The 24721-nt window shown below is 34.0% G+C and overlaps 2 protein-coding genes across 2 annotated transcripts; both read right to left on the bottom strand.

The window, feature by feature from the left end:
- Nucleotides 1–365: 365 nt before the first annotated feature.
- LOC145680783 (uncharacterized) lies at nucleotides 366–12412 on the bottom strand. The gene is made up of 5 exons (XM_081751787.1): nucleotides 11839–12412; nucleotides 11537–11594; nucleotides 9538–9669; nucleotides 8541–8775; nucleotides 366–6693 (listed from the first exon to the last, which is right to left on the bottom strand). The coding sequence occupies exons 1-5, from the start codon at nucleotides 12351–12353 to the stop codon at nucleotides 6518–6520; spliced, it is 1116 nt and encodes a 371-aa protein (XP_081607913.1). The 5' UTR covers nucleotides 12354–12412; the 3' UTR covers nucleotides 366–6517.
- A 221-nt stretch (nucleotides 12413–12633) lies between these two features.
- On the bottom strand, nucleotides 12634–23645 carry LOC145681979 (uncharacterized). Its single transcript, XM_081753580.1, has 4 exons — nucleotides 23265–23645; nucleotides 18694–18843; nucleotides 16309–16449; nucleotides 12634–12750 (listed from the first exon to the last, which is right to left on the bottom strand). The coding sequence occupies exons 1-4, from the start codon at nucleotides 23409–23411 to the stop codon at nucleotides 12634–12636; spliced, it is 555 nt and encodes a 184-aa protein (XP_081609706.1). The 5' UTR covers nucleotides 23412–23645.
- Between the last annotated feature and the right edge of the window lie 1076 nt (nucleotides 23646–24721).

Raw genomic sequence — 24721 nt, 5'->3', positions numbered from 1 at the left:
TAGAATTCAGTAATTTATTTTTTTTACGAAATAATATCTATCAGATTACTTTTTGATGTTATGCTTTAAATATGAAACGTATAAATGCAAACTGAAGAACAAATTCTTTTTTATTGTCCAAAGGAAACCACTATCTGGTTATTGGTTTTCTTTATTTACTTCTAAATAACTGCACAAACTGCCTCGCTGCAACAGATTTCTACTGAACACAATTCAATAGATATCATTTTGCACGTGTAGGCGTCCCACAGGAAGGGGATTTTATTTATTTAAAAAATATATAATAAATATGTACATATGCCACTGCTTGACAAAATTACTGTGTTAATTGAATGGAGTGAAATTATGTTTTTTTTTTTTTTTTTTTTTTTTCATTCATGATATTATTTACCTATGTAATGTTGACTTTCTCATTAACTGTTTATTTTGGATTTGTGAAGATTAAGATACGTAATGCATCATTAGTGCTATAGTAGTTAAGATGCAAATCGAAAAATCAAGAGACACTTTATGTATGAATATGAGTTAATAGGACGTATAAGAACTTATGCAACCATTTGAAGACAAAGAAATATCTTAAAGAAGACGTGTAAACATAACCGAAGCTATTGGAAGAAGGAAGAAGCAGATACGAAGATTATAATATGTTCTAGAGATTTTTTAGAAGAAAGAATCATATAAGTACCAGAGAATGAATGAATGTATAATTTATCACTCAAGGTTGTAATGGAAGAGAATTGTACACTCAAATTTCACCAAAATTTGATACATATTTCAGAACATGACTGTTTACAGAAAGAACCAAGACTACTCTATTTAAGGCTAGGGTCAGACACGCCTCTGTTTTCTCCATGGAAGCAGAGGTCAAACTATGACGTCACATGGCGACAACTAAAGGGACAAACACACACACATACACAAATGCAAATTAATGGGAAACATGTGTGGCTGAAAACAAGAATTTGAGAAGCACTTATGTTAGAAATTAGTTTGTTTTGTGCTTGTGTTGTGGGCTGTGTTTTGTTGTGTGTATTTTTTCATTATTATCATATATTCATGTGTTAATGCTGAGTGAGTGAGTGCATGTCTAATATCTAAAGAAAATGCTGTTTCAACTTGAAGAACAACAGCAGAAGTTGCAATAAAGACATTATTTTTCATCGTTTCCCAAAGGATTCTGCGGTCTCATCAACATCGCTTATCAGCATCTAGACAATATGAGACAAACATCCGAACCACTTCTCAGGGTGGAACCCGATATTAGGCGCAATCAAAGAAACACTCAACCACGAAATGGTACTGTAGACTATGAGTCACATTTGATGTGAATTGCAGTCCTTTCCTCGTGAAAACTACTCGAATTTACTTTAAGTAATGTTCTACGGATTATAAAGAAATAACTGAAACAAATGTAAGGCCAGTAGCCAACAAGGATAAATTCGCTTTTATTAAGAAGAACATTGTTAACTGAACCAAGTTCGAGTAATGAGCATAGGAATATGTGTAAGTGATGTAAGCTCAATGATGCACTACAGATAGTGTGTGATTTTACTTTCTCTATTTTGTTCTCTACATAATGTTTAAGTAGAATCAGAAGACTTATGAAGTTAGGGAACTATTTCGCCTATTGTGCATAAATGTTTGATCTCTTATGTTTTAGTTATTAATTTTATGTTTCTTTTTTATTTATTTTATTTTATTACTTATTATTATTTACAAATAAGTATTTTAGTGGAAAACCACGTGAAGAAACATAGCCATTTCGCCTATTGTGCATAAATCTTTTCTTTTGATGGTGATTCCGAAACTATTATTGCAAAAAAGCTTGCAATAGTTATTGGGAAACATCAGTTTCTCTGAAAGAATCTAGAAAAAATTTAACAAATAATAAAAAAGTTTTTACTGTTATCAGAAACTATTCATAAATGGCCTTTTTAGAAAATTCTAGCTGTCACATGCTTCTTGTAGCTTTAGTAAAAATTGTATGTACATTGGTTTTTATTATTATTATTATTATAAAGAAAAGTGTGTGCTGTCATGTTAGAGATTATTGAAAAAGCGACTAATTTACAGCTCATAACTAACAGTTCAATTTATTAAATGTAAACCAGACACATAACACAGAACAATCGGTTACTCTTTATTGGATAAAAAATCATGGATCTTGGGAAGTGTTTGTAATGGTAGAGTGATAGAAATTCAAGTTCTTAGCAATATTAGACTTCGGAGACACGTTCTGAATATTTGAAATTAACAGACCTGTTATTAACAAGTCTGTTAAATTAACAGACACTAGAATATTTACGACAAATTGAAAAATCATGGCCTAAAGTTGAAACAAACCCAACTAAAACTAAAATGAACATTGAAAATTGGAAAGTAAAGCATAGTGGATAAGTTGAGGTATTAACCCATTATAAAAAGTTAGTTCAAAGGGGGTACATGAGACATTGTATACATAGCTATCATCCCAGACTTTCAAACTTGAAAGATTAACTGGAAAAACATGCAAAATGAAGATAAATAAGAAGAAAACCAAAGCGATAAAGTACACAAGAGCAGCAGAGGAAGGGGCAAACGTATGGCTCGATGGAGAAAAAAATCGAAGGGTTACCTTATTTAGGAAGTCTAATATTCTCGGACGGAAGTGAAAAAGATGTAAGTTCCAGAATAGCACAGGCTAAACATGCATTCAATAGAAAAAGAGGACTGCTAACATCAAGAAATGTGTCGTTGGATGTTCGTAAATGATTTATTATGACTTGGTATGGAGCGTGGCGCTTTACGGATCAGAAACGTGGACACTGAAGAATGCTGAAATATCCAAGCTCGAAGCATTTAAAATGTGGAACACGGAAGGCAGTCTCAGCTTGTTTAATTTATTACAACAGTGTTTATTATGGTCTTTAATCAAGTCTAAGTAATGGAATATACACATGAAAATCAAAACAAAAGAAGTTCAACAAAAATATGTCAATTAATTTTAGTAAGCATTTTTTAAAGTTTGTCAAGCAGTGTAGAATTTAAAAATTGTCAAGATTTACGAAATATGTGGTTCATTTCTATTCCAAGCGTAATGACTTCCATTTTTCAACTAATCTAATATTCATTTAATTACAACAAATACTTTAATTTTTTTATTCTTTAATTAACTGATATTCATTTGAAATCTACACTATACTATATTTCTACAATCTAATTCTAATGTTTTTTTGGAATTAACCCTAGAGTACAATGATCATGACAAAAGATGTTTCCATCTAATGTGCCCTAATCATTCAAAGAGCGCCATAGAACACGTGAACATTCTCATGAAATCTCTTTGCATAGCATAATTTGTCGATGCGCACGAAACAGGAATTTCAATAAAAGAAAATAGCTTTTAGGATGACCTACAAATACACTATAGTGAAGAAGCATCTGCAACTTCAAGCATGGCAGGAAGACATAATATCATGCGAAATACCGATTGATATGGTTAATTATATTTACAAGAGAATTACAGCGACATGACATTCAGGATTATTTTGAGAAGTCGATTTGGAAGATATACTACATATATTGATAACAAAATCGATGTTTGAGAAAGAGGCGAAAAAGAAAAAGAAATGTGCCAAGAGAAGGTTTATCAGTTTTCATAAAATGTTACTGTCACATAGTAAAGTGTGTTCAATATAAATATATACAAACTTCTAGAGGACAGCACCTGTCTCACGTAGTACATGAACAGGCGGTAGACCTGTCAGGATGATGAGCCAGTAGTGTACCAACAGATACAAGAACAAGTGGTGCTATCGTGATCCTGTTTGACGGCGAGGATGACCTAATGTGTGTACAAGTTCTACGGGACACAACAAAGCACGGGTAAAATGTGCACAGTAAAACATTTTACAGCTGAAGGAGTACCGCGTAGAACAACCTACGACATCATTAAAAGATGTAAGAATGGAATTGAGTGACCATCCCGAAGCGCACAGAGCAACAAAAAAGCATGATTAAACTCAAGTGTGGCCACTTGTTGCAAAAATTCGATGCTCGTGATTTCATCTTGGATGATGAAGCCTATGTTGCATTGTCCCATGCCTCTATCAATGGAAATGACGGTTTCTATACATCTTAAATCTCTACAGTCCCATCTAGTGTTAAATTTTCCAAAAAGAAGAAATTTGAAGAGAAAGTGCTTGTTTGGATTGCTATGGGTCCTAAAAGTGTTAGCCAACCGTTGTTGTGTCGATTTGGATTTGCTATTAACTCCCAGATGTACCTGGTACAGTGCATTAGGAATAGACTAACACCGTACATACGTGTCAAAAATCCAGTCGAAATCCGTTGTGGAAAAGGAGCAAAATACATGTTGTGACGCTTAGCAAGTGATTCATTTTCTCCTGATTTGTTGTACTTAGGGTTAATCTTTTTTTCTTTTTTTCTTTTTTTCTACTTCGCTTGGAATCTATTTTACTTTTGTTTTTCAGATTTCTGCATTACTCAATATATTTTCTATTTCTATATTATATATCTGTTCTATACTACACTACATTCTACTTTCTACACAACTGTTCTACTTAACACTACTTTCTACCTACTTTATATATTTTTTTACTTTTTTTATTTTTTTATTTTTTTACTTTTTTTATTTTTTATTTTTTTTACTTTTTTATATTTTTTATTTTTTTTTACTTTTTTATTTTATTATTATTATTATTTTTATTGATTTCTATATTGAGTCTATAACAGTGCATATGTATTGTGTAAAGAAACAGTTGGAATATTAGTATTCTTAACTTTCGATCACTAAGTCTGAGATTTGATACTCGTAACCACCTTTAATTTTTAAAATAAATCAAACCCGTTTGGAAGTGTAGCACCATCATGTGTGAATACATTGACCTGACTTTTTAACACTATGTACTAGATAATTTTATAGTTCTCTCTTGTATTTAAAATCTACAGTCGCTGAAATATTTACTTAATGTGACTGAGAGTCAGTGTGTTTGTCAAAAGTCACCACAAACATTCAGGCACTTGTCCAATTATGATGCTGTTTAAATTCCTCCACACAGAATTCGGGAAGGTGGTCTTTGAACCACTGTTGTACGGTGGCCTTCATTTCATCATATGTGAAATGTCATCTCATCAAAACCTGTCACCTTAGTGGCTTCTTCAGCAGACCGAAGATGTGAAGGTCCCAACGTGACAGGCCAATGATATAGGAAGGATGACTCAACATTTTTCACTTGAATCGTTGGAACAAGTCCTGTACTACTGGTTCTATATGAAACTTACATGAAACAATTTGAAACATTCTTTGATCTTCTGAGGTTAAGTAATGATGATTTTTGTTTTCTTGAAGAATAGAAGTGTAACAATAATCATTAAATACTGTTATAAACTCAATACAATATAAACTTCATGCAGAAATCTTCCTACTACAGTGATACCTTTGAATAACGGGCATTGATAGGACGTAATTATTTGTCTGTAAATGAAAGTTGACAGTTACAGAGAAGACATGTTCCAATTGTTGGGGGAGTAAAGCAGGAATTCGTTTTGTAAACAAATAGAAGTATCATTGAAGAGATGTGTTTATGTGGGGTTGCAAGGGAAGATACAAGTACCAAGGGAAACAGAAGTAGTGACTTTTTCAGGGAAGAAAAGAAATTTCGTGTAGAATTCTTGGTCTTATAATTGGTTCTCCACCATAGAAAGTGTTGAAGCAGTAACGCCAGGAAGCAATTTAGTTTGGATAGATGTACAGGAAAGTGAAGAATGTTGTGTGTGGTGGTTCACCAATTTATTGAGATTGAATTTGAAAGATGTTTTGTAGAGAAGAGAATTTCTGTTTCCTTAGCGTGACCACGTTTTATTTTTACATTGAAGGGAGCATTTTTTGTGCTGAATATGTATAAACTGAGAACAATGAGCTTACTAAAGCATTAGGGGAAAATAAGACTGCTGAGGCTCCTGTCCTATTATAATACAAACAGTTTTAACGGGATTAAAAAAAAAAAAATCTGTCCGTATTATGGAGGTGTCCGTTATTGTGAGGTTTCACTGTATTAGATTCTACAAAACGACTTGTTGAGAATTAGCAAAAGCTTACTATTGAATTTTGAGTAACTACAATTACTACATAAATTATATACACATATATATACAAATCATCCTTTGGTCTAATGGATGTAATTTTAGTTCGTGAGGAACTGGAATATTCTGAGGCAAAAAGATAGGTAATAAAGATCTATTTAATCTTAACATAATACTTAACCCTTCTGCAAAATGACAACCTAAAGGTTTGAAAAAGATGAAATATTTCTCAAAAGTCGCCGAGTTGAGAGTCCGTCAAATTACCCGAAATCATAACTGCAGACAATTAATACAGAAAATCCGAGACACAGACGTCAAAGAGAAATATCGAAGACTTACAAATACATAATACAGATAAGGACATTAAAGCGAATTGATAAAACGAAAGATATATTATGTTTAGAAATGCTTATCTTTTTACCTCAATTCCTCTTTAGAGGAAGCACTCTCGCTCTTCGTCGCACCAAGGAATGCAGCAGCAGCAGGGACAAAAATAAAACTTGAAGCAGCGGCCACACTGAGATTCATGGCGAAGATGAAGTAAGTTGGGAGGAAGATCCCTGGTTCCATACATTCTTTCCCACCTTCTTCTTCTTTCCTCTCGTTGATCTAAAATGAACAAAAATATAAAAATAATGAGGATTTGAATTATTATATTTTATACAATTTAAATAGCATTATTTCTAATTTCAGTTTTTGTACTTGGGTTCATCTGGGAACTATTAGTACTCATGGGGACTAATGATATTTAGAAGGAGGTTACACGTTGAATACAGTATTATATAAGGCTTTTTGCGTGCAAAATGGAGCTACTGTCTCAAGTCTCTGGGTATATAAGTCGCAGCGTGTCCGGCATAAAATCATTTCACAGTTGATAATTGAAGCTAGTAGATGTATAAGTTATGGGATTCTTACAATTAGAAGTAAGTGGATACTTTCAAATATCTAGGATCAGTATTAATAGACGGAAACCATATTCACGAAGAAATTAAATGTCGACTAAAACCAGGGAATTCGTACTTATTCAGTTCAAAATCTATATTTATTTATTATTCAGTTCAAAATCTCTTGTCGTCGCGAATTCTGTCCAGGAATTTGAAACTTAAAATATATAAAATGATAATCATACCTGTTGTGCTGTATGGTTGCGAAACATGGTCGCTTACTCTGAGGGAAGAACGTAGATTGAAAGTATTTGAGAACAAGATCCTAAGAAGAATATTCGGACACAAGAGGAACGGAAAAGGGGAATGGCGGAAACTTCATAACGAGGAAGTACATAATTTATGCGATTTACCAAACATTGTTAGGGTCATCAAATCTAAGAGGGTCAGGTGGACAGGTCATGTAGCCAGGCTGGAAGAAAGCAGGAACGCTTTCAAAGTCTTGACTGGAAGATCAATCGGAAAACGACCATTAGAAAGACTTAGGCGCAGATAGGAGGGCAATATTAAAATGGATCTCGCAGAAATAGGAATATAAAGTAGAAACTGAATTCAGTTGGTTAAGGATAGGAGTCAGTGCAAAGCTTCTGTGAACGTGGCATGGAACCTCCGGGTTCAATAGGCCATAAAGTAAGTTAGTTAGACGTAAGGTACTGCACCGTTAAGATAAGTGAACTTCCCGCAAAACTGCGCTACATTTTACAATTTTATTTCAGTAAAGGCGTAAATATTGCACAGACCTTTTAAGAAATTTGTGCTATTTATGGGCAAGATAAGATAACAATCACTTTCTTTGTGGAAATTTTTATATCCAAGATGCTCCTCACAGTAGGCATCCAATCATACAAAAAATGGGTGATATTCGGGCAAAAGTCGAGTAAGACCGACATATAAGTAGTCATGGCTTCGCTAATGACCTAAACATTTATAATCAAACTACCGTGTTCACTTGCGTAATAGTAGCACTTTTTGTATCATTTTTTAAATGTGAAAATCCAACTGCGACTATTAAAAGAGGAAAACTGCCATTTTCTTATTGCTATGATCAAGACAATTTCGAATTTTGATACGTACAACATTGTGTCAACAAAAAATGGAGGGTGGAAGAAATAGGTTGCTTGATCTCTGTTGACAGATGGGTCACGATGTTACGTGTCAGTAAACACGAAAAGTTCTTTTGCAATTTCGAAGGAAGTCTCGTTCACAAAGAGAAAACTTAAATGAAATATATATAATTTGAACAATATATATATAATTTGAAATAAATAAATAAATATAGACAACTAGACTTGTTTGCCACAAAAAGTTGCAATCTACTGGACTAGGTATGAATTAGTTGCATTTCAGTTCAACGGACAGCATCAGTAATCAGTGCTATAACATGGTTTCACCGTGTAACCAAGTAAACATTTGTATACTGGTACATAAAAGATTAACTCATAAAGATTAATGATCATAACTCTTATGGTGATAACACTAATTTGTACAGATTAAAATATGAAAATAACTTACACCAATTGTCGCAGGGGTCCACTTCAAAGCACAAACAAGCCGAAAACGGGGCGACAACGCATCTAGCTGCACAACTGATCACACAGAGAAGTCTACTTCGCCAAGATATGGGATATGGATACGGCGGCTCCTGAACTGGGTGTTCCCTCAGATTATCATCATCGACTTCTCGCGGTGACCTCTCGGTCACCTCTTGTCGCTGTTTTCTCGGTCTTGGTTCCTGTCGCCGTTCGTGCTATAATAAAACAATAGAAATTTAATGAGAATAGAGAAGCATTATTTATTATTCTTGAAATTTCATATAGAAAACTATATATAATGATAATTCTAAGCTACTTGCGTTTCGGAAAAAAAAATCAGTATCAGTGATGTCATTCAGCTAGTTCGCACTGATTCGCCCGAACTGGTTGTTAAAATCACCTCTCCACCTAATAGAGGAGCACTTATGAAAAAGAAAAAATTAGTATTGTTCTTGAGAATCTAATATATTTATTTTCCTTTCCTTTCCAGCTTTCAAAGAGATGATTACCACCACATTAAATAATTTTCAAGTGTTTGTAGATAGTCAAGGTTTTCCTAAAGCAGAAATTCATCAAATCATCAAGGAGGCAAGAAAAATAATTAAAGTATTGCTGAGAGTTAAGGCATTCAGTTTAATAAACAACGTAACTACAGATAAAAGAAACTACCTCCTTGCTGAAACTCGTATCTCACCTCTGAGAATAACTTCTTGTAGGAAAGCCTTTAGAAGAATGGGATGCAACGCACTGGTAAAAACGTGGTTACACCAAGGGTATTATACACGTGCCGATTGTTGGGTTAAAAAGAAAGCAACATCCGAGTATTCTAAACATCGACTTTAATTCTAGGCTTATCTCAACATCGGCGAGTTTTGCAAAGTAAATATTAAAATAACTATTTGCATGACTTCAATCTAATACTGTTATTAGTATCATTGGAATCAATCAATCAATAAATAAATAATAAATCAGTTTACCTCCTTGATCTCCTCCACGAAAACTTCTTTGACCATCGTCTCACGATCCATCTGCGAGGTCCCAGGAGGAGAGGTGGGATGACTTCGTTCCTCAGTTGGTGGTGGAGTGGTCCGTTTTCGTGTTGCTTCCTCCTACGAAATATAAATCAAGTTATTTTAGTTCCAGTCCAAATCTGTTTCATCAATGACTCATCTTACTTGTAACAATACCCCTGTACTTTTATTTTCTACATAATATCTCTAGTTGCATATAAACATCATTAACAGCTGGGAATTCAATAGTATATATATAAAGTGTTTGTGTCCACAATAAGTACAATCTCCTACTTCAAGTGAATTTTTCCACATGTGTAGTATGATTTCTTCCAGCATATTAAAAACAGTCATTTATTATTTGTAAAGAACGACATTATTTCGTTCATTTCCGTGGATCTATCGATTTGTCTTCTCCATCGGAGTAAATCTGTCTTCAACATTGGGGGGAACGGGTAAGACAGTTCATTTTTTAAGCAGATTTGAGGCTTATTCTGGAAGGGGGGAGGGGAGATGAGACTCATATTACGGTAGATGAATTTGATTTCCGAGGTGAACCTGTTGTGTATTATACAGCAAGAAACATCAATTTCATCTCACTTTTCTTTGTAGTAGACACAAATAGTATCATATTTCTCCCCCCCTCCAAAAAAACACATTTCAAATCGGATTATTGGAGGCACATTTCCCCCAGCTCCAAGATTGAGAGGGATTTGTGCCAATGGTCTTATCTTTGGACAATATTTTAGTTAAATAAAAATAAAAATTTAAGAGTTCATGATAATTTAGGGCTATATCTCATTAGGGCTATGTCATAATGAAAAGCTTAATGGAGGGTTATTTTAACATGTTTTAATTCAATAAGTTCTGGTACAGAATAAATTTTTAACTTTATAAATTAATTATTTTTTCCCTCCATTCTCTCAAAAACTACGCATGCCCTTTTAAAATCACACATATCATTTTGTTCTATCGATTGGTATATTTCTCATCTGTGAACATTTTTTTCATTAAACGCTAAGAGTATTCTAGAATTGGGTTAAGGTACGTTTCATTAGTGGATTATGCTTTATTTCTGTGACAGGAGATTAAAACTATAAATATGGATGACAATTTCACATCTTCCTTTTCAGAGAGGTAGCAGCGAAATAAAAAAAACTGAGTTAAACTATGTCCTAACCAACTATTAAATTAAACTCCGGAATGTGTCTAAATACCAGCTGTCAATACCGAAATTTTCAATGGAAATCTCCATCTTCTTCAGAAGCTTATTTATTTACATAAACACACACTGCTCTTTTCAATCACCCTTTATAGTTTCCATCACATAATTAAAAAAAATATATATATATTTCAGATATGGCTAAGTTTACATCTAACATTGGATAGTTTGTAGCAAATATGGTAATTTATAATACATTAAGATTTCTGTTTCAATTAATTATTGGGGTTTCATCTGTGTTGTGAGAATTTTTTCTTTTTATCTGTGTAGTTATGTTTCCTGGTAATATGGTGAAAAATAAAAATAAAATCAATTAGTTCAGAAAAAAGTTTGTATTAACTAATAAAGCTCAGCTGATAATATCACTTTCCCTGATAGCTCGAAATAGTAGATATGATTTGCTTCAAACTTTTCAATCTGCAAAGAATATTTGGGTCGTGATTTTCTTGATGCAACGATCCATTATACGCTGAAGAAGATGGTGACTTGCATTGAATATTTCGGCATTAACGCATAGTTACACGCATTCCTGAATTTAAATTAAGAATTGTGAGCGTCAATTTAGTTTCTTCGGAAGTTCTATCTTAATATCTTCACATAAATAATTTAAACCTTTTGTCACAACTTTTACGCTTAGAGTTAGTACAAAGAGAAAAAATAAACTTATAAATTTCATAATTATAAATAAATAAAAATAAGAAACTTCCTATTGATTAAAAATTAATTTCTATTTTGTTGTCTTACCGTTCCGCTTTGTCTCCGCCGGAAGATTAAGCTTCTTATCCTGTGGAACCTGGAAAGTCTAAGATAAAAAAGTAATTAGAATTCGTGTGAACATAAATACAATTTAGTACACTAACAAATAATAAAATAAATTAGTTTAGTGTAAGTAATTTCAATTAAGTTTTTGAGTCTTATTACATCATTAATATAATTCTCAGGTTTCTAACAAGCTGGGCATGAGAAATACTACGGTCGTTAAAAGTGCATAACCCAAACCATTTTCAGAAGAATATATATGAACAAATAAGACTTTGAAGTATTACCTGGAACGGGGAGGCGGTCGAACAACTGGACCGTACACACGCTTAGTTCTTCTGTCTTCCATGACGGTCGATTCTCCAGTTGTTTCTTCTTCCTCCCTGTGGCTGCCAACTTCCTCCTCGGTGCGTGAGTGCAGTCCATCCTCCATTTGAGATGCAACCTCAGCTACACCTGATTCCACCAAATCTTCTCCAGCTGTAATGGCCTGTGTTGCCCGTCTCTTGAACTGGAGTAAGCGCCACAGGTAACATAGACATTTGAAGAAAATGGTCAGTGGCGATTCTTCAGGAGGAATACCACTGAAATCGTGTTCTGGTAAGTCCACGATGTTCCATGGCATCCCCACCTGAATCGTCTGCCAACTAACCACGTGGGGTGTAGGTACTCCAGGCATTAAGGTACCTGGAGTTGCTATTATCAGCAGGCTTCTAATGCGTTCGGCTGTAGAAACGCTAATAACGGCGAAATATGATATAGGTGTATACCCAAGAATCATTCTCAGCCATGGTACAGACATGGACTGAGGATGTACAGGTAGCACTGAGGTTGACTCAAAAGGAGAAAAAAAGCTCTCAACACTACTCTCTGCTGTTAGATCCTAATTCAAAGAAAGAGAAAACAGAGGTAAGTCACATTAACTGGATAACCATCAATAATATATGTAAACACAATAGAATTCTTTTAAAAAAATCTAGTTGGACCAAAAGATAAATTAGAATACGAGCTATGAGTAATCACTTCAGCTCACGAGCTGTAGCCAGCCTGTGCATCTTCTCCCGATGTGATTTTATCGGAGGCTAAACCTTGTAACTCAAGTAACTCTCCGAGTGTCTACACCTGTACTCCCATTTGTAATGGAAACCAGGGCTACGCCTATCGAAGACATACATAGCAAAGCCGGAAAGAAGTGACAACTGAAAAACAAATATTATTAAAGAATTTTTGAAAGAAATGAGAAGTACAGTGGCGTATGTAAGGGAAAGTTCCAGAATGGATGACTCAATCGTTTTTTTCCATCACGTAGTGGACATTCTCTTTACAGGTGATAGTGTTGTCTGGTAGGTTGGTAGTCTGTTAATTGTTCATAGTGGGTAACTCATAAGTGTCTAGAGATTGTATTGTTCGTACCGAAGGCGTGCTGTTCTTTTTCTACTCTCGTTGAAGGGCAATAATAGTGACTATGCTTGGGAAAAGAATTTCATAGGAAATACACGCACAAATAAGGATTCTGAGTGAAGAAGGCTACAGTACTCGCCAAATTTCTGCCAGATTGGGTTGGTACAAAAAACAGTTGCCAGAGCAATAAGTAAAAGTAAGTTCCAAACCACTGGAAATTATGGCTCGAAAAAGCCAAAAGGACGTCAAAAGTGCACAACTAAGTGTGTGGATCAGGCCATACTTTTGGCAGGAAAGAAGTCACCCAGAAGATCAGCCAAAGCAATCCAGGCTGGTTTACTAAAAGATAGGAATCTACCTAACCATAGGACAATCCGCAGGAGGTCATTATGTGCCAATTTCAAATCCTATAAGATTGCCAAAAAGTCGAAATTGCCGACCAACAACATTGCCGATCAATTGACATTTTGTAAAAAGTATCAGGGATGAGCTCCTGAACAATGGAAAAGAGTTATACTTTTGGCAGAGACCCAAGTATCGCAATTTTATACCTTTTGTAGACACATACGATGGCCTAATAAAAGGGATTTTCAACGCTACATCATTCCCACCGTAAAGAATACTTCTAAAATCATGGTCTGAGTGTCATTTCTGCTAAAGAATTGTGGTTCATGCCTGAAAGGATATTAATGAATGGAACTGTCTTTCTCGATATGCTTAACGAGTAGTTACCAGTGTTTATGGAGATCAACCAGTGCACCCACTCCCAACATGATGGAGTTGTTGGGTAATTTTAAAGCGGAAAGTGGCTGAACGTAACCTCAGTTCAGTTTCTCAATTAAAAAAAGCTATAAAACACGTCTGTTACAGAAATTTCACCAGAATACTGCGAAAAATTGTATCTTTCCATGCCTTCTCGTATCTAAGCTGCGTTAAAAAAAAATAAAGGTTTGCACACCAAATATTGAACTCGCTTTCAAGCGTGTATACTTCACTGTGTTTCTATCACTGAAATGTATCCTTTGTATGTGTTTTTAACCTGAAATGTATCTTTATATCAATGTACATCCGTATTTAAATGAGAATATTCTTGTGTATTCATAAGCATGATACTTATTTGTGGTGAGTTATCCATTCTGGCCAATATATCGTACTTATTTGTGGTGAGTTATCCATTCTGGCCAATATATCGTGTTTCATAACAACAAGTACAACGTTTGAGAGGTGATTCCTAACACAGTTAATAAAGAACATTCATATGGACCTATGGAGAAAGTTGCTTAGTTGAGCTAGAACTGCCTCAAAGTGAAAAAGCTACAATGCAACAAGAGAAACCGTGGAGTGGTGCTACATATGAGTGTAAAGGAAGCCATATGCCATTCAAAAATGCATTATTTCAGTAATGTGCGAGGTGTACGCAAGGGATTCCCTCACAACATAAATTTCAGACATGCTACAAACAGAATTTTTAGATATACTGTGACTTAAAAGGTGCATCTAAGTAGGCAAAATGTAAGCTTTGACAACAGTAAATACGGAATACGTAAGCGGGACGTCTGAAGTATTAGGGAACCCCAGCTCCTCGGTTCCTCGTGTTGGGAATAACGTATGCTAAGGTGAGATGTGCCACAGTATATTTCACGTATTTTTTTTAATACATATAAGCGTCAAATGATATATCACCTTCTGAGCGTTGACGGTATTGTTTTGAGCACCCTATATACCCGGTATATGAAAATCACACTTGTCCTGAAAGTATATGAAATAGAGTCCTTGAATCCCCCCCCCCCCTGATTATATTCTGCGTATGCCACTGGAAAAATGTATTTAACAACTACAGAATATAATAAATAAAATGTTTGAATAAGAATTACATATTCATATTAAATACAGTGAACCCTCGGGTCCCTAATTTAATCCGTTTCGTAAGCTGTTTTTGAATAGTTAATTTGAACCTTTTTCAGTTGGAACAAATAGTTAAGGGAGGAAATAGAACCTATTCTTGGAACGCTGAAGTGATTAAAAACTAAAATTATTTTCTTTTATTGAAATTAATGTAAATATACACAACAATTGATCTATTCTGGCCGCAGAAACATGCTATGTATTTTTTTAACTTTTTACCTTTTTAAATATTTTTTGTGATGAAGAATATAAATGAAAATACTCTTAAATTATCCTAAACTAGATATAATGAAAACTAAAATACAAAAAGTGTAAAGAAAAAATTTTTGAACACCACACAAAGACAAATAATGTTTATGACAAATGTTTGAAAACACTACTGATAGCGTGCATACAAGTGTGTGTTCATAGCCCGAAATATCGTTCGTGAACCGATTTTTGCACGAATAGAGGGATTCGTGAAATGTGGTCCATTGTATTAAATAAACGAAATATTATTAAACAAACAAGTTTCGTGTGAAACTACTGTAGATTCCAAATTATATAAATTTAATATTTAAACTTGAAGTAGTACCTCTATAACTACTGATTCCAACAGAGGAATAAGATCAAAGATAAGACCTGTTCCTCCATCCATATCAAAAAGCCATTATTTGCTATCTCTTACTGCTTTTGTTCTATGGAGAGTCCTAGTAAAACCGGAAGTACTTGTAAATTTCAACCACTATCGGTTTTCGTAGTGTTGTTGGTAGTGATAGCACATTCCCTTGAGACGATGAATCGATTGCAAAAAAAAAAAAAAAAAAAAAAAAAACTTTGTCGCTATCTATTACTGTTTTGGTTCTATGGTGGTCAGCGTTGAAACCGGAAATATTAGACTTTTACCACTTCTGATTTGAACAGAGAATTAACAGAGGTGATGGAACTTATTCTTGCACTCTGAAGCGACTGAAAAAAAAAACTCTTCTCGACGTCTTTTATCGTTTTTGCTTTATTGAAGACAATATTAAAACCGGAAGTATTAGTAATTTCAACCACTTGTGGTTTTGGTAGAGTGTTGTGGGTTGTGACGGTATATTTTCTTAAGACGATGATCGATTACAGCAAACCGCTTGTTGCTGTCTATTACCATTTTTGTTCTATGGCAACCAACTTTGAAACAGGAAATGGTTATCTTCCGGTTTGAACAAAGAGTTAAGGGAGGAGATATAACCTATTCTTGGGACGCTGAAATGATTGAGAAACATTGCTTTTTGATATCTCTTACCGTTTTTGTTCTGATATCTTTCGACAGACACACGGACATAACTGTTGTATAAGACTCCGACATTTATGCACAGCATAGTATGGAAGTCTGATAATTCGTTCATATAAAGTTACATTTATTTTCGTAAATATTAAGATAAAAATTACAAGGTACTAAAGCAGCAGAAACTTCGATGCAGACATACCTCAGACGCAGTACTCCAGCTACTACTGTCTTCAGTGATACCTTCGTCACTTTCTTCTGTCAAATCCGGGTTCTTCTTTTCTAACGTCATATCCGTGTAATCGATGGAGTAGAAGCTTTCTGATGAATCAGAACTATTCTCCTAAAATAATAATAATAATAATAATAATAATAATAATAATAATAATAATAATAATAATAATAATAATAATAATAATAATAATGTAGAAAATTATATACATTTAAAATTCTACAGCGTTAACGTCTATTCAAAGTCTATACTCATTTTCTTAAAGTTAATCTGTATTTATATAAGTTTTAAGTACAAGGTATCCCTATAAACTTTTAAAGTACAGCTGCCTCCCTTTAAAATATTACCATGATATAACAACACTGGAAACACCTTTGTCCAAGCTTCTTGTTCGTGCCTATTTAAGCTGGTTTGATGCAGTCTGTATCTGGGTAAGCCTGCGACAAATATATGTAATGTGAAGTCATCGTACGAAACACACACATCGAAATAGGGCAATATCCTAACACTAAGCTTTGTTACAAATTGGATAAAACTTGGATCAAAACGTTGCAGATATGGATGCAGAAGTGTTGACGATGATACAAGATCAGAACTCCATTGAACGTCAAGGAATGAGGCGAACATGGGAAAATATCGTTGAAATTTGATAAACATATAACTTCACAGTAAATGTCTCTGATTTTTTAACAGAACAGTAAAAAAGCCAATAAGAAAGAGTAATGTGAGTATTTGGTGGCTACTGCAGTACGGGACAACACCTTTCTAAAGTACATTGTGGCGGTCGATCAAACCTGACGTTCAAAAGTTTCGTACAACCATTTCACACTATATGCATTTGTCGAACGTTTATTCAAATACAAATTGCATAAAACTGATTTAAACAGGCATTAATAAAAAGCTTAGACAAAAGTATTTGCAATGTTATCATTTCACGTTTTTTTAAGTTCAATTGAGTTGATTTGAGTTTAACGTCCCTTCCAGCAGCGAGGCTATATCAGACGGGACCTACTGATTAACGTGGAATCCGAAACACAGAAGCTCCCGCCGGAAATCGAACCCGGGTCTCCCTTGCTTAAGTTCGAGTACTTCATAAACGCGTTACTTTGTAATATTGAACCTTAGCTGCACCAATCACTTACATCTGTAATAATGTACTTAGAAATTTTAAAAATGCGAGTAAGTATCTCAAAATAAATTTAAATATCTCTGACAATAAAATTTATAATCTAATTACCTCTGTACAAACATCTATAAATTTTATTTGATTAATATTTTTAGAATTATAAATAAATAAATAAATCTTTAAGGTTTGATCATTGATATACGTAGAGGAAAGAAATGTAAGTGGCAACATTGAAGGAATTTAACCATTTTGTTTTAAGAGAAACTACCTATGTTCAAATATATCAGAGAAAGACTTATCTATATTTGTACACTAATTGTTAAATATTTGAATAGTAACACCAGGATATAAGACCCAGGTTCGATCACAGATCATGTGAACTTACGGTAGATAACATCGTGTCCATAGTTGCACGTTTCCTACATTTTCATTCCACCAATTCTTACATAATCATTTAGTTTCATTTATCATCCGTCCTTTACTCTAAAGAGCATAATCATTGGGCGTAAAACTAAAATTCATTTCAGTTTTTAAAATGATAATAATAATAATAAACTTCCAGTCTAAATATTGCATAAACAAAAACATGTATTATTTAATAGTTGATTCATATGAAAGAAATCATTTTAAAATATCAAAAGAAATTTCATTTATTTTCATAATCGTAAGGTCAAAATTTAGAAGCTAGCAAGGCAGTAGAAACATTGTGATAAGCAATAAAATCTCAGAGAAAGAATATCGAAATTAATGAAGTCATGAAATAAGCTACGGTTATATGTATAATACGGATGTCAAAGAAATTTTGGGTCTCAATCATTCAAAGGCGATGAGCAACAATGAACAGCAAAGAGATAGAGACATCTCGTCTCAAGGTTACCAACCTAACAGCTTGCGGAAGCAACCTGCTCACAATAAGGGATTACCAATCTTTGCAGAAAGCATTACTCGCAGCACACAGAATACAGTCTCTGAACATATAGGTGTATAGTTACTTTTTGAGCATATGTTTATATATGGTTTATACGATACATTTATTGTGGAGTCTATCACAATATTTAAATTTACATATGATTACCTACTGCAATAGTCACCACACACACAAAAGAACCATATAAACTAATTTTAAAGAAAGATAAAAATAGCACTAACATTTTCGCTTAATACATTTTACCTTATTATTGTCATTAAATCACATATCATACAGTCTTGAACAATCTAAGTGTACTGACCTCAACATCAGGTGTCACAAGTTCCATTTGCAACTGCAGAATGGATGTCCCAATATCCAACCTTGTCCTATAGATGGTCTCTCTCAAACGCTCCTCTTCCTCTGTCAAATCATCCACGAAGTTGATGCATCTGGCAATGAACTCGTCAATCTGAAAGAAGAAATAAATAAACAGCGTGTACAAAGGTTTCTATTTATAAATTATAATATACAGGGTGCAACAAGAAGGTACTGCAAAATTTCAGCCACCTAATGGTGTGAAATAGTCACATTCTGGTCGCTCCTTAATGTGACTCAATTTAAACTTCAATAACTCAGACTATAATTAAGCTAGAAGGATAATTTTAGTAGCAATGTGTTCCTGAAGGATGAAGCTTTCTGCCGATATGCATTTTATGAGTGTACCCCAAAGGGGAAGGAATGCCATCCCCAAAATCCTGATGCAAAAAATAAAAGAACACGTAATTGTCCTCCCTGTCAGCCGTGGTACCCCTTACATACATAAAATACATATCGGCGGAAAGCCTCGTCCTTCAGAGATACATAGATACCGAAATTGTCTTCCTAGCTTAATTAGGGTCTGAGTTATTGAGATTAAAATTGAGTCACATTAAAGAGCGACCAGAATGTAAGATTAGCTATTTCACACCATTAGGCGGCTCAATGACCGTAACTCTGTAATGATGCATTTCCCGACATATGGTCGTATGAACTTTTTTGCTTGTCTACCCATAAGGAATCCACCCCTGAAATTTTGCTCTGGTGTAGTTCTGTCTCGTTCTCATTGATTGGTATCGGTTTCTATCCGAGTTAAATTTATAGAACTTTGAGGTGAGTATTTTCTGCTTTTTTTTCCTTCATAAAACCACTAATTTATTTTCTTTTATCTTTTAGGTCGTATTTATGCCTAACAGTTTTTGACACTATTATAACACTTAGTATCTGTGTCACTGATAACAGAAATGACACAACAGTAGATACAGTGTATATCAGTGCTTCCCAATTACTTCAGAGTTGCGGACTCTTTTTCATTTTTACGGCAAGCTACAGACCCTGCACCAGTGACGTTACTAAGGGGGGGGGGGACGGGGCTTGTGTCCCGGGAGCAGGATTGGAGGGCGCAAAACTGAGTAGATATTTATTTTCACTACAAGGCAAGGCAAGGAGTTTAGCAAACTAAAGGTCATAAAAAAAATACCTTAGAAACTTAACAGGGCAATAACGACTCACCAACCTTAGGATCATATCCATAGAGCATAAGTTACCATCAAAGCTATCTTTTGAGGACATTGTAAAAACCTTTGCACCCAAGAGAACCCGCAAAGTTAAATTTTAGTTCCAGCTTTCTGTTGTTTCATTTAACTTACAATTTAAGAGATTTTTCAAAATGTCCGAGTATAATACTCGAGACAACAGTTTGACTGTCATAATTAAATATTCTATTCTAAAGCAACAGGCTGTTGATTCATTCTACAGATATGCACATCCCGACATAATTTTAAACATATATATATATATATATATATATATATATATATATATATATATATATATATATATATATATATATATATATATGTACTGCGATTTTGAAGCAGAACTTTACCACCTGAAGAAAAAATGAAATACTGTGACGCCAACTTCAGGTATAGTCGGGAAGTGTTTTGGTTTGCTTTGTCACGGGGGCGCGCTAAGGCGAATTCATGCCCCGGGCGACAACTAGCCTAATTGCGTCGCTGCCCTACACCTTTAAATTCTGGTATTTGCGTTGAAGTAATAGTCGAGAGGTGGTTCAATTACCAATCTATATTTGTTATTTCCATATGACCTACAATTATGCCCCAGAATCTAGATGTTATGGGAAAAATCATAACAACTTTTTCTTTCGGACAATTCTTTCCGGATTTGGTTCAATATTTGCTACATTTACTCTCACATAAAGCTCAGCATTCAGAAGATTTCTAAGTTGGTTTTCAAGAAACAAAGCATGTAAAATGCTAATACATAAAAGTAGTGCTACAGAACGGAACCAGATGTTTCAATGTCTTTTCACCTACAGGATTTCTACAGATTTTTGTAAACTGTTTTCCCTTACTTTTACTAACAAATGATTATCTATTTCTCTGACAAAAGTTTGTTTAATTTATCCACTTTTTCGTATCCCCAGTAGTTTAATTAGATACCTAAACTCTCAGAACTGGAAAATCTTTTTCTAGCTAAAATCAAATAATACGACATGCGAGCCAAAATTACGTGTCGTTTTGCCACAGTACAAAAACAAATAACGGCATATTAACCTAATTGTTTGACTTTGGACTTCAAGGTATAACTGTACAGGTATAACTGTACAAAATCTCAAGCTTCTATATTCATTTTTCATATATTCGTCTGTGAAAGAAAGTTCTTTTTAATGCTATCCTGAAATGATTGATTTCACCATAGAGGTATTTAATAAAGATTTTGTTTACATGTTGTGTATTCATCTCTAGTGGAAGGATGCTCCCTTTGCAGACTCTACTATATGGAAGTGGATTGTGTGTCAACTGAAAATATGTCAACTATCTGAGAAAACTGCTCTTTGAAGATGTCCGTAACCTTAAAAGTTTCACATTGTATCGTGGAAAAAAACTTTGACAAATCACGTTAGACTCTTCGACAGATGGATGAAGAGAAGATGGCCTCTCGGATGAGAAGAAGGCTTTTCACAGGGTAAGAATATGAAGGGGTTTCTTATCCAGTGATTTCTGTCCGTTTTCGAAACTGAAAGATACGTTGCGACACAGATATTTTCAGTCCAGAAGTCCCTCTAAACTGAAATTTTTCCAGTGTCTAAAACACACCCTAGAAAAATAGTTCTCAGACGCTTTTGATAGCGATACACGAAGATTGCAACGACGTCTAGAAGTGAACGGGAATTATCCTTTGAAAACTAACAGCAGCATATATATCTCTCTCGAAAATAAAAACTGCAAGAATTATGGGGAAATGGCATGTAATTTTGGTACGCACCTCATATAGTAGATTTTTTATTATATGTACTCTTTTAGAGGAAGATAGACTTATGGTTTATATCTATAAATAAATGATTTAATTACTGTCAGAGAAAATTGTACATGGAACGAGAGAAATGACTGTCAGAGTTCAGGAAGAGGCCCTATGAAACCACAATCAGTCAATATATGACGTGACAAACGTACTTTGACTCTCTCAAGGATTAGTTTACGCTGTCTTAATGGAAGATTTTTAGATGCAAGGTGTATGAGTACGTTATTCCCAAGAAGTTAACCAATGAGTAACAGGAAGAGTGATGTGCAGTGGTCAATGGAGAAATAATTAGCAGGGTGAACGAGGATCCATATCTTTTGAACAAGGTGATTGATTAATTACTGGAAGTTTAATGGGAACGTTAGCAGCAACATTATTTGTTCCTGTAAAGGCGGGGCCAATGACTGACACATTCTGTACATTAAAAATTCAAAATAAAACTCTAAAAACTGAAGTTTAAGTATAAAATGACAAAATAGAGAGATTAAAAGAAACTATAAAAATTAAAACAGGGGAGGTGAAATGGCTAAAAGAATGAATGACAAAATTGTAAAATATATATCAAGAAAATAAATAAAAATAAGAATAACAATAACATGTAACAGGAAAAATTTTAAAACGGAATTATTCTACATAATCTGATTAACTCCTAAAGTTAACTGACGTCTGAGTATTGTGAACATTCTACAAGAACCTGCCGAATATTCCGTGGGACGATACGATATAGTCTTCACAGTACGAAAGGCTAGCATCACGCACTGAATGAGTGAGATGAGTGTGTCCAATACGCAAGCGTTTCAGGCTAACTTGATCATGGTGTTTCCTGTACAATCCAAACGACAGTCCTTCCTCACCCTGAGTGTTGGAAGATTTCTTCAATAGAACAGTTATTCAAAGAATGGAGATTCACTTCAACTAACGAAATCAAGACTATGTGACACGTATTCTGAAGGTTATGACAAAGATTCCATACGGAACCGTTGTGACAAGTGCCATGAACGTTGACAGAAGTACGTCACTGTCCAAGGTAATTACTTTGAAGGTGGTGCTCTGTAAGAAGGTGTATAGTATGTGCAACTAACTGAATGTTCATTCTTTGCACGGCGAACTGTTTCCCTCGCTTCAGAAAACACACATTTCAATGAAAATATAATAATGAAATAAACATAAAATGTTCTATTTTTAGCATAAATTTTGAACCACTGACATGCTGAGTTATGCTGGAATATATACACACACATACATCTGTTTTTATATATAGCGAGATTACTCCCGTAACCCCTGTTATGTAGGCATTCATTACCATGTTTTAAGTTACGAAGTAATTTGTTAGGGGATGTTGTTAAATTTATGAAAGACGTAACTCCCTTCCTACCCCTTTAAATATGATCCAGGTGTTCCAGAGTTAAGCTGATACATACACACACATATTTTTATGTATATAGATAAAGGTCTTTTTTTAATTACTGGTACTATTTTCTAAATTAATTATAATGTGAATCAGCTACTTCATTAATGGATTCTAACCTGTCTGTTAACATTGCTGGTGCCTGGCTCGTGTCCCTCAAGCACACGCCGAAGTCTTTCTCCTTCTGCCAGGACACTTTGGGACGTCTCTACCAGTCGTCTACGAGCAGACGAAATGTCTTGAAGCACTTTATTCATCTCTTCCATTGTTATCCTATCTGTAAAAAGGAAGGTGATAACACGTTAGGAAAATTATATTCATATTGGAACAAGTTAGGAATGCAAATTAGATTTATACCTTGCGCGAGTAAAAATCATGCAATCCAATGGATCGTGAAAAAAAAAAAAAAAAAAAAACCTATCGGAATCTTATTTGCGCTCCTGTGCTGAATCTTATTTCTAGAGAAGTCTACCAGTATCTACAACATCCGTTAGTGACCTTTTTGATTTTGTGTTATACCATTTGTTATAACAGTTACTTTTTGTACAATACAACTGCTTGACTGATGACTCAAATGTTAATTTCATGTTGGTTTCATGACTCACCTTAAAGGTACAACAATATACTTTAGCGTGTCAGAAAATATCAGCTATGTGACTGCCCTTTTTATTCTAAGAAGTATTTATGAAAAATTTAAATCTCTTGTTTTGAGATTACACACATTTATTATTATTATTATTATTATTATTATTATTATTATTATTATTATTATTATTATTATTATTATTATTATTATTATTATTATTATTATTATTTAAATATAAAATAAAGGTATACTATTCCAGAAATAAATGTAAAAATAAATAAATAAATAAATAAATAAATAAATAAACTGTCTTCACCTCTCTTTTAGGAATAACATATTAAAATGTTATAGTCAAGTAACTGAAATGATAAACAATAAACTTATTTCATTTACAATTTAAACTTTTATGAATACTAGCAAATTGGAGAGCATAATAGATGAATTGTTAACAGTTTCTGTAGGATAACATTTTATTTATTTATCAACTGTTATTAGTTGATAATCGATAACGTTTTATTGATTTAGTAACTGTTATTATAATTAGATCAACTAGATCAGTAACGGAATGTTTACTACATCTACTTTCTTCATCATTTTTGTTTATTGGGCTACATCCATAATCAACTATTCACTACTCAAAATCTACGTTCGTATCTAATGAATGTATGCCCTCTAGAACCTGCATTATCTACAGTACCATGAACTACTTTACTTGTCAATTTATTTTAATGCAGGCTTTGCAACGTTATCTACTTCACTCACAATGTACAACGAATTCAAGTCAAGAAACAATGTTAGAAAACTGTCTTTATAGGTATTAGTTGATTGTTCCAAAGCTATATGTTCAATTTTAGTGGTAAGGATATATATAGTTTGTGTGGGGTCCCAACTACATGCACTAATACACAAGAAAACGAAGTTGGGTCTTCCAACCAAAAGCGAAAACGCTTATTTGATCATGAAGCGCTTGTAATAGATTGCGGTTGCTCA

Source organism: Thermobia domestica, chromosome 3, assembly GCF_964235325.1.
Source record: "Thermobia domestica chromosome 3, izTheDome1.hap1.1, whole genome shotgun sequence".
NCBI lineage: Eukaryota > Metazoa > Arthropoda > Insecta > Zygentoma > Lepismatidae > Thermobia > Thermobia domestica.
The sequence above is the reverse complement of the archived record's forward strand: the minus strand, read 5'-3'. Positions and strand labels throughout refer to the sequence as shown.